Below are 17,214 nucleotides of genomic sequence, written 5' to 3'. Positions count from 1 at the left end.
AAGCAATTTGACAGCAAAATATTATTAAATCCTGTCGCAAATAGCTCGAGTAGGCTACAGGGTTGTAACCAAGTCACATTGTTCCGAGTCACGAGTCAATCTTACTTTTGTGGTTTTGACTCGAGTCAAGTCGAGTCATTTTCAATTCATCACCGAGTCGAGTCCAAGCCACAGTATTGAAGTCATGTTCAACTCATGTTTTCAATCCTGAATTAGCTTATAGCTTATAGAGAATCAACGAATTCATTCTACATGCTATCTGATATAGAACCAACGAATTCACGTCTAGATACCAGCTGATAGAGAATCAACAGATGCGTGCTTATGTAGACGTATAGTTTTTCTTTCACATTATCAGGTGGTTGACTAAAAAAAGGTCAGCATTCCTTCTCAGCTTCCGAAATAGCCGCTGGAGCGTTACTAATATGAGAGGAAATTTTGGATTAACTACAAATAGAGATTTTCGAATTTTACCGGCCCACCTCATGATATTGTTATATTGTGTAAAAATATGATTTATAGCAAATTTGGCTCAATTCCAACTAGAAAAAGCGAATTTCTTAGAGTGGAATATTTCGGATATGAAGAAATAGTCGGCTTACTACTAGCATGTAATAAAATTATATAAAATAATTTCTCACCAAAAACACTCCCTTTATTTTCAAATATAAAATTTTCTCCTCTCATATCATTGATTCTACTTTTTAAAATTAATTCAGATTCAGTTTTTTTTTATGCAACATAACTATCTTACCAAGTAGCCACCCAGTAAAATAAATAAGAAGTTATTTTTGAACAACCCTATTGTACAAACATCTCACAACATTAGCCATTCATTATTACTCACGTGCACAATGTACATACCTAACAAGACGTCAAATGGACGGAGTGTATTGTGTGTTTTCACTGATCAAATCAATGATGAGTTACAATTCAGAAATACTAAAGTGGAAAGGAGATCCTCATATATGTTATAGCGGCATGGCCTTAGAATAAATCCACATCTACTGAAACACGTTCCACTGGTGCACTAGATACAGGAATTGACAAGCATTTTTGAACCACATTGAAGACCATTGGATACTCATTATTTCTGGTCGCCCAATAATGCAGAGAATCATCGCCTTCAAATCTACACATGAGCTTATCAGTCTCTTCCAAGTACTTGACCATCTGAGTCATTTCATTGCCTCTAATTGAACTTTGCTTCGATTGTTTGCTTGTATAATTGAAAAGCTTCGAGTACTTTGATTGCGGAGGATCTATTACCTCTTCATCACAGGATGATTTTGTACAATGCATCGCTACTATATGTGACATTGTCTGTTGTTTGTACGGCGGCATATCTGATATCAAACGAGTGCAACGAAAGCAGTGGCGACAAATAGCGATATCGGCAGAATTCGTCATATGCGTTGATCTAGCCAGTACGATTCGCAAATTTCTTCATCTTTAAGTCATATAAAATATGCCGAGTCAATGACTTGGGTCGAGTCATGCGTAAAGACTCGAGTACAAGTAGAGTCAATCCAAATATTGACTCGAGTCGAGTCGAGTCATTTTCCCTTTTCAAGAAAATGACTCGAGTCAAGTCTGACTCGAGTCATTGCAACCCTGGTAGGCTATATAAGTCGTACCCGACGCAACTCGAACAGAATAACTTTATGAAAGGTGCCTCACAAGCGTCTGAATTACACTTCGTATGTATTGACAGTAACTTTGGTTCACGTGCAGTAAATACCTACTGTTACACGGAGAACACTATGTGAAATTCGAGAGAATGGTTGTAAAAGAAGTGTATTATGACGAGGCATATATTTTACTAAAGTTTATTTGAACTTATATGGAACAGGTGAATTTAACACAAACAAAATTTGTCGTGTAAGAGTAAAGAAAAAGGTAGAATTGTAGTGTAGAGTAATCTGAACTTGAGGGTATTAATGTGGTGTACGTGTAACAAGGATAATTGCTAGAAACAACCATAAATTGACAGAAGAATAATTCGTCGGCCATTTTGAATGAGTCGAAATATGAACTAGACGCCGCGGCTATAATCAGCGAACTGCGGCAACATTTTTAAATCTGGCCCGATAGAGTGAATATCCGTTAAAGCTTGTTGACGTGCGAGGCAAATTCAGGAAGTTATAAGGAGTCAAATTTCATAATCGTTGCCATACGGTAAACTCGATACCAAAGAGATGCGGTATCCAGTTCGTACCAGTCTACTCAATATTAAAATCGCTCACAAAGCCGTGCTCAATACTCATGGCGGGGAAGGGTAGCGATACGATTGGAGATGACAAGAATGATGTCTCTTGAAACCACCTCTGGAATATTACTCCCTGGCCAGTTTAATGTGACCTGTAGTTGCATTTCTTTTTGACAATTTTAAACTCCGCATTTATTTGTTACTATTCGGGAAAGGAAGGTAGAAAGTTAAATTGCAGTTAAATACCCGGCTGGCCAAAACTCGTCTCTACGCGATAAATATGTACGAGAATATCGGATGATTACGGTATAGTTGTATTTGCCCTCTATTGAATAATTTTTGGCGCTTAACGCCGACAAGGTCATTTACGCCCGATCATGAATATTGTCTATTTCGCCCGGTCTTTGCTTGTGGTGCGATTTCTCTGAACGACTTCCAGTCATATTCTCATTCGCGTCTTCCACTCTCTCTGGCACGTGTCCTCGTCGGGGTCAGTTGCAGCCGATTTTCGTAAGCTCGACTTAACTTGCTTCATCTGGGCTTTTCGTACGACACTGCACAAAAGTGCACATGCAGTGAGGTCAGCGGTGAGGAGCCCAGGTGAACCTCCGACACGGTATATGGAAGCTACGCGTAGCCTCGATTGTTCGGAATTCTAAACCCGCACTAAATTCGGGTGATCAACGCCGTGTATTAGCGATCGCCGGCATATGATGCCACATGTGTTTGACGCAACGCGCAAGAATATAGGTATTCTGATTTCACCCGTATATAGAAGATGCCCTAACGTAGGGGTGTGCAGCGATCGGGTGCGTAACTAGGTGACATAGGTCTTGCGAAGCCAACCCATTCCGCGCTGGAACACATGAAGACATTAAGTTCTGTCCGACATACCGATAGGGAAAGTCCTGTGCCAACAAGGTCGGTGGCGATAAAACCTCTGCCAAAATGACCGTCGCTGGTTGACCAAAACCTTCGATATTGATATGTCCAATCGTCGGAATGCTCGGCGTGGGATTGGCTGTAGCGCGAATCCCGCGTTTGTTCAAGTAGTTTGAATTCAAGTAGATTGGCTGAGCGGACTTTTTCGGGCGAGGCGGCATCACGGGTCGAGTTTCAAACCATCGGGATTTGCAATTCTGGGGAAATAAGATCGTGACAGTAACGAGGTTGCGCCATATGGTCACTGTATAATGAAACCCGCATGAACCCGCTGCGGCTTCCTGACTGAGAGCTTCGAAAACGGTCGTCCTAAGGTAACTGGAATATAATCCCGTACGGCCGAAATGATTTTATAATGGACTATATTGTATTAGTTCATTCCTTCGAGGCAAATCAAAAGGAATGTACCCCTTACTCCAGTAACCAGAAATGTCAACTGTAAGGCGATACTCTTCATCATGAAAACTGGGGTGTTTCGTAAAACTGGGACGAATGCAAGTAATCTGATCTTAGCATTGCAACATTGATCTGACGTGAACCTTGCGCGCCGTTAGTGGCGCGAGCGAATAATCTCAAATGACATGATTTACGAATGGCGCTCGGTTCAGTTATATCCTGGAAAAGGTGTAAGGAAAGACCCAGTTGTACATAAAAGGTCCATGAGCTGGTTAGGCCTCAATGTAACATTAAAAGAGACCAATTGTTAAGACGTATGCTGTAAATTTGTGTACCATAATCCAGTTTGTGGAAAACTCGGTTGCACTTTGCGTGCGCATACCGAAGCAACAGCGCCCGCTGGCGACCTAAAGAGATAGGGGTCTTTTTTGATAAAAAGGGGCTAATTGTGATTTTCAAAGTCGGCGCTTCAGCCAATTATGGGTCAACGTGGCTTGAATCGTATAGGCTATGCCTCTGACGCCTAAAAATATTGAGATCTCGGAGTTTTGGCTAGGCTTCGCATGGAAATCCGAATTGAAGAATTCTTGTGGTTAGACGTTGTTGCGTGTGGGTTACTGAGTAAGCTGGTGAAAGAAAACCTAAATAGGGTACCTACTTTGCAACCAAAAAGTAAAGTATTTCCCTGAGCGGGGAAAAGGTGATTGCAGCGAGCGAGGTAGGCTACTGCAAGGTATTGTGTTGACGCAAAATCAAAAATGGCGACCGATGTTTCTATCCAAATAAGGAGCCGAGGCCGAATCGTGACACTTAGTCATTTCTGCTCGTGCACGAAGTCGTTATAATGGGTCATTTATAATGATGAGGGAGATTAACTCGCACACAAAGCTGTGCCATTTTGGTAGCTGATAGAGCCGAAAACAATTAGTTAATGGCCGCGGCTGGAGCACGAACTGTGATTCATAAAAAGATTAAAAAGAAAATAACTCATCACGAACTGGGCCCGAAACTTATAGCCAGCTCTTGGCAGGGAAGTCTTTGTTTGTTTTTGAAACAGAAATGCATATAAGCAGCCTCGAATCACCATCTATCCAGTCTGATCTGGACTCGCAACACGGAGCAGAAGGAATTGAAGCTGAAAGAACACAGGAGCAAGACGGGCATTCTTGCACCGAGGCTACGGCAAAGATCACAGCACTGAGTGAGTAATTTATAAATATTGCGTGTCCCATGTAGCGGTAGCTAAACGAAGTTGCAGACGTGGAAGGTTGGGGTTTTGCTCGGTTTTCTACGCGCTTGAAGTAGTGCGCACCAAGTCGCCTTGTGCTTGCGCCCTGTAAAGAGAAAATTTAGTACACCGAGTATGATCCCGATTGTAAAAAGCCGGCCTGTGTTTTCTTATTCGATTGTCTTTGATCGTGCTGGTCCTTTCAGTTTGAATCTGAGCCCCTGGGCTCACAGATGCGAGCGGCTTATGGTAAAAGCTTCGGGGACAGCCCGTGGGCCGCATGCACCCATGCCTATGTTTCGGACGGGCCGCGGCGGAATTTGGAAATTTCAAGTGTTGAACAAAATATTTAAAGGCCACGTATCTTTTTAAATAAAAAAGGCTGAAGTTCGCTCCAAAGTTGCTGTGGAAATCCCGGCAAGTTTCGCCATAATATGGCTCTCGAAATTACAAATTACGGTTGGCATATAGGCGATCCTGTTGGAATGTCTGAAGTACTGAGTTTTTTTGTGTCAAACGTAAGATACTATCATAAGTAATTTGGATTTTTTTGACGATTGTGGGATTCTCGTTTATGGAAACCCGTCGAATGGGGCCCACTTGGAATTGCTATATTGAATATCCCTATTAGTGATGCCGCGGCTGCGGCACCTCCGAGACTTGGTAGAGGGGCCCGCGAGAATGTCCGAATTGGAGCCTCTGGTTAGAACAGAAGGACGTGAAATGATTATTACTACACGCTTTGCGCAACATGTTGTCGCTCGATTTTTTGCTTTTAATAAGGTTACCTCTTTGTAAAAATGAAAGAACGCCTAATGTATCGAATTGAGCCGAACTGCATTTGCGATTACGAGATAGAGTGTTCCCCGCCGTTTGCGCTCGCAGAAGGACCGTCGGCTGTGAAACCTAGGCCTGCTCAAAGCTTTCGATGATAAAGGTGCCCAGGCGCCGAATAGTTCATCCCTTTCGAACTGGCCCGCGACATAGTAAATAATTATCGCAAAATTGCGGCATTGCCACGGTATAATGGTAGTCTACATCGACATGAATCAGTTACGCTATGCCTACACGGGTGTATGAGCTGAGGTATGAAATGGTAATTTTCCTCAAAAAACACAAATATCGCCGACGCATAATCTTGTGATCGAGAATGAGTATCTCATCTTGCTCTCCTGGTACATTGAACGTAGCGGCTGAACAAATTTAATAAATTAGGACTACTCAGTGCCCTGTTTAATGCGGGCGCACATACCACTGCCTGAAAATTTCGTATAGACCTTTCTGAAATACGATGCAGTTGAACAATGAAATTCACGAGGAGCAAGCTAAAAACACGTATTTCTGACGTCAATTTTGAATATGGTCTGATTCTTCTTTCATTTGACTCGTTACCAGAAGTTGAAAACCTCTCACAGAGCAAGCTGCGTCAATTGTCACAATTATTCTGTGTTGTTAAGGTGTAAATACATGTGTCTTCTGATTGGTATGATTGAGATCGCAGCAATGTAGGATAATATACCGAAGTGAGCGTAACCAATTAATTTGTCCTACACCCAGTTGGCAAAGTGTAGTGACTTTGCATCATCATACATACTTCGAAAATTCAATTTGGCTTGAATGGTGACTTGACGGTACTTGGCTGGGCTCGGGTCGAAATGTGTAATGTCTCAAGGTGACTCGTGACTCGGAGGTAGTGGTTTGATCTCCACACTGTTCTGAGGTCTCAAGAGTTTATGGTTATAGCTATTCTGGAACACAGTGCAACTGTATAAAAAGTGATAGTCGTTTTGAATTCAAATAAAGGGAACGCTGAAAGACAGAGAGGGTCCGAATTATATGACAATTGCTAAAGAAAAGAAAAACTGACTTATGGATGATATCAGCAGAGGTGACCAAAGTAGTCAAGAAAGCTACTCAAGTAGAAGTAGGAGTAGCGACGGAAAAATCTACTCAAGTACAAGTAGAAGTACTTCTTCAATAAGCCACCTAAAACTACTTGAAGTAGAAGTAGAATTAACTGACTTTATATCTACTCAAGTAAGTAAGTAGTTTTGAAAACAGTCTTAATTCGTTCGCATGGACTGTCAAAAGCTGCGAATTGAGCTATGCGGCCCGTGCAGGGAGCTTGATTCGTATTGATGCATCCCAGGAGGTATCAACTTTCGACATAATAACTATTGTTTCGCATCATGGGATGCAAATTATAGTACTGATATGAAAATGCGATACTTATCTTTTGTTTACTGGAACACCCCGTTTTTAGAGAATATCATGGGATTGCGCCCTACCCCATATTATAAGGCCACAAGTTTAGGCAAAGAGCAATACGTAGAAAATGTATCGGATACGGTTACATCACTTTGCGTATCAAGACACGTAAGGGGCTGCTAGATTACAATATGATAGGCAATTGCTAGATTGTGAAACAGTAGTTTCAAACGTTGTGGTGGGCCATATTTACTGTGATGAAATATTTGATAAGGACGACAATGCGGTGTGAGAGGAACCAAGCAATCCGGTACCTAAATTACATTCACTGATACTTTCATGAAAACACATTTGTCACTCCATTACTACTATGCGCGAAGCGCAATAACATTCCTGGGCTTTACTTGACTCTTATGAATATTAAATGTTGGTACTCCATGAAAACAGCCGCGGAATTCCCCAAGTTATCGTTCGTATTGGGGAATTAGACTACTTCTACTTGACAAACTGAAAATAGCGAAAAGTAAGTAAGTAGATCACAAAATATTACGAAGTAGAAGTAGAAGTAGAGAAAATCAGATCTACTTGAATAAGTACCAGAAGTAGAGGAAAACTACTTGAGTACTTCCAAAAAGTAGAAGTACTTCGTGACTAACCACCTCTGGATATCAGTCATATTCTGTTGTAATTCGAATGGGTGATGACTAGGTCCATTTTTATATGACCTTAAAAAATCAATTATATGACTTTATTTTTGGGAAAATATGACTTTATATGACTTTATGCGAAAATCGTGTATTTTTACATGTAACCAACGTCACTCATGGAACTGACGAGTAAGACATGGACAACATAACAGTAATACGCATCCATTTTTATTTTAAACCGCTTTTGTAGTAGTTTCATGTAGTGTGGAATGTTGGAGACTTTAAAGTTACGATTGGACGTAAAAATTACTTTAGTAAGGAAAATGAGCGCTCCACAGACGCTGATGTGGGTTGACACTTTGCAGTTTTGCATACAGCGCTGGTGAAATGTCTTGTCTTTGTAGCTCCATAATTTGTTTCGCATCGTTTTTGTCCAATCGCTTCTTAATGTAATTTTTGAGCTCAAGCGGATCTTTTGCGAATTCGAGGGCATTTAGATCAGCATGAGCCTCTTTGATAGTGTACGTTACATTTTCAGTATCAAGTTTGAAATATTGTTGTAGTGGAGGCATATTTCTGTTAACTCGTCAACTTTGGTTCGTTCACTGAATCTTTGACGCTCTTTATAAAAACTCCTTCAGCTTCCCATGCGTTGACTATTTCTTTCACTTGTGGAAGTCTCTGAACTTCAAATGACGTCCCACTTCAGTGCACAGAAGTAAAACAGATTGTGTAGCAACACAATGCAATGTGTGACCTCATAATGCAATGTGTGACCTCGTAAGTCTGCGACTGTAATGTTATGTAGGCTAACCTTACAGTTTGCCTTCGTTCAATCGGAAATTGCCTTACTTTCTTAGTGCTTAATTGTTTCATTTGGCACTTTTTATTTAAAGTATACAACAATATGACTTTATAACTCAAATATGATCTAACCAGGAAAATATGACTTTATATGACTTTATAACTTTCTTAATATACCCCATATGGATGCGGTTTTTGCGTTAAAATTGATTTCACGACTTACTGATGCATAGAAAAAGATATGACTTTAAATGGCCCTAGTGATGACATATGAAATCCTTCGCGAATATTGCCGTTTGTTCTCAAACATGCGCGGTATATAGTCCTAGTCGCCATGGATGAAACAAAGAAGGCTACACCATATTAACACGTTTTATCGATAGTATTCAAAACGGATCAGGCTTAACGGTATTGATCCATATCTGCAGAAACCCGCTCGAATAATCAATACGAAAAGTATGTAATTCATTTACGCGAAAATTTGAGTAGGACAGTTAGTATAGTTTAATTAAAGTCCAGAGATACTAATGTCTGGAGATATAAAAGCAGGAAATGACGAGTGCTTATGCCGCGTTTAGTCAATCGGTTTTAATAATATTTTCATCATTTCAAAACACCACGAAACTGCGATCCAGGGCAGTCGTACTAACTATCCTGTCGCGTGTAGTAATTGGCTGCGACAGATTTGGCGAGACGAAAGTGTCTAGTTGAAAGTGAGCCTGACTCCAGTCAAGATTTGAATATGCCGAAAAACACTCTATTATTTCGTGTAAGCTTACATGGGCAGAACTAGGACCAAGAATTAGTGAGGATGAAAAATAATCACTAGCAGCGATAAAGTTTCCGTAGGGTATGTTGCGGCGTTGTAAATGTGTAGTATCGCAGTGCGTCAATAAATATGTGCCGTTCGCTGTGCATATTCATGCCGACAATAAGGCGGGTGCCTTTGTACCTAGATATTCCATGGTTTTGTCAGCATTTTAGAGCATTCTTGTTTAGTGTTTTTGAGGACAATTTACCTCGCTGACGTAAGATGAAACGCACTAACTCAAGAATAGCTTCAGAAATATACCTACTTGTCGCATTAAGTAATAACAAGGACAAAGTCAAATTGGATTTATTAATGGTACTGCAAGCAGGCGACTCGAACCAGGCTTGGACAACTAAATAATACTAGTTGTCTAATTTCACTGAATTAGAACGAAATACAAGTAATCTAATTCTAATCTAATTTGGATAAAGTTGCGCAGCTCTAATTCTAATTTTAACATAATTTGGAAAAGCTGTGTAGCTCTAAATTTCATCTAATTAGGAAAAGCTGAAAATTTTCTAGTTGTCCGGGTCTGACTCAATCAAATTGCTACATCGGTACCTTGGTGGTAGACCCTGGAGAAGACCGATATGCTTTCCAAAACGATTAGGGCTACTAAAATAATGGATCGATACCTTGGTCTTTAGACCAAGATATCGACAGACTTTCCAAAACGTTTTAGGCACCAACTACAATAAATACAGAAATATTATATAACCGGAATTACTAGGCCTATAACATTAGGAATACTTCAGGCCAGTACTGCTAATATAAAGACCTTAGAAAAGTAACCCATGGTTGAACTTATCCACACATTCGTTTTTCGAAACTGATGTGTCGATGATGGAATATGACACTAGCCTAAAACCCGCTTTGTCCGCGTATTCACTTTACGAAGTGAATGCGCCTGACGAGCGCCATTTTGTCGTATTGCAATCATGACGTGTATGAACTATGAAGTTTACTGTATTGGCAAAAATCAATCTGCAAAAGGGTATTTTCATGGGAGGGTTTACTATGACGTATTATTGCAACGTGACGCCTATCTTTCTTATATTGTTCAAGTACTGCATTTACCTAATCTTTGACATTTACCATCATATTGCTTTAAGATGACGCTAACATGTCTTAAATATAGGTATAAGTTATGAACATTTAATATGAGAATAGTTGGTTGTTACTGCAGTAATTTAATAGCGAGTACTGCAGCTGTAGGTATTAATAAGGCGTCATAACAGACCCCGCCCCTATACTAGTGTCAGGACCCTTCACCCCAACGGGACAAAAGTTTGAAAATTTGATGTGTAATGGACCATAGGACAATAGAAATATGGGTATTTAAAGACCTCTTGGGGTAAGGCATTGGAGCATATGTGAGTTCGAAATTCGCGATAAGCCTAGTCTATTGCCTATGAAGCACGATATATACGAATGAATAAAAAAGCTTAAGCACACCAATACTGGAAATTAAGGAATATAGCATGATTACAATTAGGATATTGGTTCACATATGACTATTATAAGTGAGATGGTATCATTTTGTGCTTATCTGGGACTGTGTCGTATGCATGTTAAGTGTTAGCTATACCATCAGTTTGCTTAACCAAAAATGGCGCCACCATTTTTTCATGTATGCGAGCTTTTACAGTGAGCCGAAGTATGACTGATATATGTATGCATATCTATGCCATGTATGATGTCCACATGAATTGTACACTCAGTTGTAGTATCCAATTATTGCATATAAAGACGACATCGGTGCGTCCGCTAGTTTCGGCGAACTTGTGACTCTATGCCAAGTAAATCCGCCAGTCTGAAACAGAGCCCCAAACGAAGCATCCAGTAGCAGACTATATCCAGAAAACCGGACATTGACGGAGGCATTGCGGAAGGGTTTGACGTATTTTGAGATTGAAGGGTGATGTTCCGATGTCCCTCTGAAAAATCTTGACATGCTATTGATTGGGTCGGCTGCTTGCCGCAGTTGCAAAGTATACAGAAATAAAGCAGTGCGATGAAATAGGAGCGACTGCTAACCGAAATTGCAATGTATACATAAATGAAGAAGCTCGATTAAATTTGCTGGAATCGCTCCATAAAGCCGATGAGCTAAAGATGGAAAGAGCCAAGAACATAGAGGTATTGCATTCGGAATATCGTTACAACGAACCCTCAACAAACCCCGCGTTCTGTGGGACTTGGAATGCCCGATCTCCGAATCGAAATCACGCAAGTAGGCTACTTGATGATCCTAAGTAGTAACGACTCAAACAAGGGGTCGGTTCCTGGACTAATTGCGGTTTGATATCTGCATCTGGAAGATTGGGGAACTCTTATAAACAAGGTGGTCGGCAAATTGGTCAACTTGAACTCTGTGTGGTATTGTTTTTTTGTGGCATCGATTGGCATATTTCTTGTATATTATATGCATGTATATTGTCGGCAGGAAATACCGTCACATTTATGGTGTAAACACACCTTGGAGTATTGAACTGTTATTAATCGTGCATGAATATGAATAGGTTAAATCTTGACTCGTGTAGTGATTGGCGTATGTTCCGTGTGCCAACTTAACCGAGTTTTGCATAGATACTTCATTGCTGTCTGCATGATAATTATTGGAGTATGTTGGTTGAATTAAGCCAAGGGGCTTGTCTATTGTATGAATAGTTTGAGCCGCTGGACCTTCCAAGGTCACTGCTTCGTTCGATCAATCTACAACCAATGCTTCAATCAACGTCGACAAAACCGGGTTGTATAAGGGGTGTGGAAAAATGTGGAAAAGCCAGGAGATGGGGTTGAGCTCTGTGAAGTAAATCGAACCAAGTGTGGAATACTTGTATGGCAAGCGCCATGAAGCTACACTATAATCAAATGGAGGCACCACTGGGATTCTGGGGCTCAGCGTCATTTCTTGGCAATTTCAGTGGACGGGGGAGAGTCTGAAGACGAACACATCGATTACCTTCTTACTATCTGCGAACGCCAATCTATGAAAAGAAAAGATCGTCGAAGGATCACAACTGGGGTTTTCTGCGCCGACACGGGAAGCGTCCTCAAATTGAAAAACGTCGTAGAAACCTAATACCCGCCAAGCTGGGAGAAGCGGCAACCTATAGACATGAAACTACGTGATATAGGTGACTCCTCCCACGTTGACTCCTTAGTAATAATCAATTTCGACGGGCTATCGGCTCCATTTGCGATCGAGAAAGGAGACCTCTCGATATTGTAGGTCTAAAATGGATTGATCATGTACAACAATTACCAAACATAGCGACTGAATTTGAATCTCCGCCTAATGCAAACGAAGGGTTGTCTTTAGTAACGCTTCATGACGGGATCTCGTGTGATCAACGGGACGGAACCAAAGTCGGAAGCAGTCTTCGCGACACTGTAACCGATGATGGGTTGATGGAAGCTGCAAACCAGATAAGCGTCGAGCCGGCACGTTGTCTGTGTCGCCGCAGGCCGTTGCCGCTGGCGCAAGTGTCGAGATGGTAATCACCACTGGCGCGAAATGTGTCGAGTCAGGAATCCCTGCTGGCACCAATCATAAATACGCCGATCTTACGACGGCAAATGTCTTACCTTCTTTCCCAAAAGGTCAAAAAAATATGGGAAATCCCTAGTGTTGGGTCAGGTAGCCCCTGCTGGCACTAGTCGAGAAAGTGTCGGGTCAGTTAGCACTGCTGGCACTAACTGAAGATGTGTCGAGTCAGGAATCCCTGACGGCACCAATAATGAAGACGTCGAGCGCGGAATCCCGGCTGACGTAAATAAGGACCTGCACGAGAAAACTGGTCCTGAAAGCTCTCGTGGATGCACTTGTCCGAATAACTGTAACAATTCGGCCCAAAGATGCATGACGACAGCCACAGTTATGAGTAATTTACCAAAGGTTCAAACGAAGCAGCTATTGTCGGTCAACCGGACACACGCCCGGTCATGTCCGGCAAGGAGTCTGGGGATTTTAAGATGCACGTCTCCCCAGAAACGGGCCCCGGCGGCAATCGAATCCGCCGGCGTGACGGTAGGCGTGGGCACACGCCGAGATCAGAGGTCAGATTGAATAGGTTGGGAATCCCCGCTGACAACGAAGAACCTCGCCCTCTCTCCACCAACACCAAAACCCCGTTCATCACGAGATTCGCATTGGGCCAATAACTGGCCCAATTACTATGTAGCCTAACCTTACAACAAGACACCAGTCCCAGCGTGAAGACGGAACTCGAAAGTCTCTGTGCACAATCGGTAGCTCTGGCGAAACTGTCATACAAACCTCCTGACTTTTGGCTGGCCTAGAAAATATCGCCATTCCTGAAGGAGTCTTGACAGCCGTTTATGATCCATTTGCTTCCGAACTTGATAGCCTGCGGGGCCAACTCAGCCCCCCAATCCATGAAATACCAATGCGACATCGGACGTAAGGACCCATCGACTAAGCCCTTCGTTTCTGGCCCCTATAACCTGACGCGGGAGGGTCAGGCGAAGGCACTAAAGGAAGCAATAGATATAATACCTGATTTTGGTATTATTGAACAAGGTTTTGCCGAATGAAAATTGGCTATTTTTGTTGTTCATGAGAAAATAAATGAAAGACTACAAGACAAGACGTGTCGCACTCGATAGTAGCAAGACGGACGTCAGAGGTAAACCCCCATCCCAAGAAGTGTACATGATCGCTTACTACAGTCCGACGTGGGTAACTCCAGCGGCGCAAGACTATGATCCAAGCACTACAGCGCTGAAACATCTGCCACCCCTAACAATACAATGGCGGATGAAAGCGAGGCTGGTGCAAGGAAGACTATCGAAATCGATGGCTAACAAAAAGGGGGAGTATAAAACTGTCAAACCAACTGATGCGACTTATGGGAAGCAACAGTTGCAAACTCTTCGCGCGTGAAACCAAACCTACGGAATGAAGAAAATCATTGGTGAAACACCTACAACGACGCGAGTGCATCCGGTCACCACTGCGAAGGCTCTGCAGAACTCCACGGAAGACGGCAGGACCGACATCGGAACGGACTACCAAAACCCAGACCACAACCGCAAGGTAAGTACCGAAACAACTGTTTTGTATTCAACAGGGGACGACAAAGACGACTCGTCCTCGAAGAGTGTCGAACTAATGAATATTACCTTGGAGTCAACGATGGCTAACACATCGCCGCAGCCCGGGCAGAAAACCCGAAGTTTGGGAACACCCGCTCCTGAGTATTCCCGAATATCAAGAACCACCGTGGGGAAGACAACCACAGATTTCGTTGACCACAACTATACTCGATGGCTGCACGAACTGGTGATGATGGAAGGTGGATATAAGGTAAGTGGATTAAACTTTATCGATATGATGATTATGGAAGGTGCGAAACTGATACCTACACTGAAACCGGTTGCTGTGATAATGATGGTAACCGGGTTGATAGCTCTGGTGATTGTGTTATGGGTAGGTTGTATAAGGTGTCGTCGACGTAGAACCTTAAAGGTCAACTGCATCTCTATAGACAACTTTGCGGAATCATGTTCAGAACTTTTTTTTATACCGAAATTGCCGACTTTCCGTGATTCAACTCAATCGGAAATTGCCGTAATTTTGACTGAAAGTCTTAATATTGGCATGTTTACAGAAAAAGCAGAATGTGCATTGTGACGTCAAGTACATGACATCTCTATTCTCACCACAGCGGATGTTTGCGTTCGCCCAGACGCTGGGCGAATATTTTAGTTAGTTGTATGGCGAAGGACTCGCTTGTATGGTGTTGAAACTGAGTCTGAGTACTTCAATGTAAGTATGAAATGCGGACGCACTTCAGGTGGTGCTTCACTCGATCCCACATCAGTGGAACCCCTAGCAGCTTCGTATAATGAAGGGTCGGGTGGTAATCAGTAGTGTGATCAGCGTAAAAGCCGCTTGTCTAAACTAAATGAAATGCAGTATGGTAGCGGCCTGTATAATTTGGTGGATTACCTCGTTTCAATAAGGAATCTTGCTACAATCAATCACGGGTGTTAGTATGGAGGTTGCCAGCTTGAATGCCAACTATCAGGGAGAGTGTGTGCTGACAGAATAAGAGTGAATCACAGCATTACCATGATTTCAATCAGCTTGTTGGGATGGTGATGCATTGGAGATGGTTTACTATAGATATGAACAGGATTATGGCCACAGAATTATAACATCTAGTGAATCATCTAGCATGAGTGAATGAGCCACATTAAGATGAAACGGCGAGTCTGTTGTCAAGTACACAACTTGCCTTACACAACTACACTTTTCAGGAAGCTGAGAAACACTGCACAGGAATTTCGTCCGATTGCTATGGGGATTCTGCAGAAAACAACACGGAAAATCCTGCCTGCGCATGTCGTTACTGCCATCCGATCAAAATTCACATCCAGTAGTTTCAAAGGATTTCAATTTTGAAATGCTTAATTGTGAATGAATAGTTTTATTAAAAACAGTAAACGCAACAAACTAATCCATTGACACTGCTTGTATCAGGAAGAGAAATATATCGATTTTGTGTCCAGCAATATCATCATCCCAGCTAATTTTGACGATGCCGCTACTCAAATAAAATTGATGAACTCTGCCGTTCCTGGATTTGTTTTGATGAGTGCATCGACTTCTTCATTGCAGTAATCTAGAGAAGGCAAAAGAATATCACAAGGTGTTAACACAGTCAGATTGAAGGCAGTATTCCAGTTCAGATTGAAGGCAGTATTCCAAACGTTGTATTCTTAATTATCATTAAATTAAGGATTGCCAACTGCATCCTACAATGATGCGTATGGCTTGTGAATATGGTGAAATCTTATAAGGGTTGTTTTGAACAGTTAACACAGTACTTTACGACTGTTATGTTGATACTGGTACTTTCTCATCTCTGCTGAGCTGCCAACATCTTGAGAGGGACATAGATTACGATATAGTAATGGATCATCGGTATTATCTTGTTGCTTTTGCTGCTTATATGATAAGCAGGCATCCTGACTCATAGGCTACAGCTTCATCAGTCTATGATTTTATCAGGGTTGTAGCCAAGTCGCAAAGTTTAGAGTCACAAGTCAATCTCACTTCTATAGTTTTGGCTCGAGTCGCGTCCTTTTCAATTAACCACGGAGTCCATAAAGGTGGTCAACGACGTAACCATCAGGTCATGCAGTCAGCTGGTTACATACTCCCTTTTCAATAACTAATGCCACTACTTCTTTCAATGAGCGAAGTAAGTGGCTTAATTTTAGAATACTTCCACTTCAAAAGTTTTTGAAGGCATATACTTAATTCTACATGTACACTTGAGTGCAAACAATAACTACTTTCATTAGCACCACAGTCAATACTAATAGAAACGGTTAGTTACTCTTATAGTACTAGCTGACTCAATACATTTTCACTTACCGATTTCGGACACTACGTAGCTTCAGAGGAGTATACCGGTATTCCTCCATGAAAATAAAGTGTTGTACATGCGATAGTTGCCTGTGTTCGATAGTCAACTAGCTTGTGTATCTCGGATACTTCATTGAAGCAAGATGGCTGGAAGTGATCCGCGCATAAATATGATTCTGTGCGCAATTTTGGTCTTCACGGTGTTCACTGTTCAGCTAGGCGTCCAGTCGGCTGCCGGCATATGGCTTGTGAAAGCGATGTAAGGACACTTTGAGTACCGCATATTGCGTATTGTAGCAGCCATACGCGACATAACGTCTACCTCCATTCCTCATCTTCTCAACAGCTTTCATGATCAAACTGAAATACTCAAATCCACAGCAACAGGGCTAACTTTATGCAAACCAGGTACCAAGTCTTCTGCTGTGTCAGTTACATGACGTCATTTCATGGCTGAATGGTTTCGTTTCCGTTTTTTGGCTTTTCGATTTACAATTTAAATTACTTGAAAACTATAAGGTATTTTCAATTTTCAATATTTTATTCATATTCCCAACCACATAATGT

General features: G+C 41.8%; 1 protein-coding gene and 1 long non-coding RNA gene across 2 annotated transcripts; one reads left to right on the top strand and one right to left on the bottom strand.

The window, feature by feature from the left end:
• The first annotated feature begins 9,645 nt into the window (after positions 1–9,645).
• On the top strand, positions 9,646–15,848 carry LOC145435442 (uncharacterized). The gene is made up of 2 exons (XM_080312723.1): positions 9,646–15,039; positions 15,534–15,848. The coding sequence occupies exon 1, from the start codon at positions 14,170–14,172 to the stop codon at positions 14,902–14,904; it is 735 nt and encodes a 244-aa protein (XP_080168849.1). The 5' UTR covers positions 9,646–14,169; the 3' UTR covers positions 14,905–15,039; positions 15,534–15,848.
• On the bottom strand, positions 15,684–17,203 carry LOC145435445 (uncharacterized). Its single transcript, XR_013913842.1, has 2 exons — positions 16,657–17,203; positions 15,684–15,898 (listed from the first exon to the last, which is right to left on the bottom strand). It is a non-coding gene; the product is annotated as an uncharacterized LOC145435445 (long non-coding RNA).
• Between the last annotated feature and the right edge of the window lie 11 nt (positions 17,204–17,214).

Source organism: Botryllus schlosseri, chromosome 3 (assembly GCF_051294905.1).
Source record: "Botryllus schlosseri isolate E-star chromosome 3, Bs_hap1, whole genome shotgun sequence".
Classification (NCBI taxonomy): Eukaryota; Metazoa; Chordata; class Ascidiacea; order Stolidobranchia; family Styelidae; genus Botryllus; species Botryllus schlosseri.
This window is presented reverse-complemented; position numbering and strand designations above follow the sequence as displayed.

Coding starts and splice junctions, on each gene's coding strand:
- LOC145435442 (XM_080312723.1), top strand. CDS start 14,170: ATGAAGAAAATCATTGGTGAAACACCTACAACGACGCGAGTGCATCCG.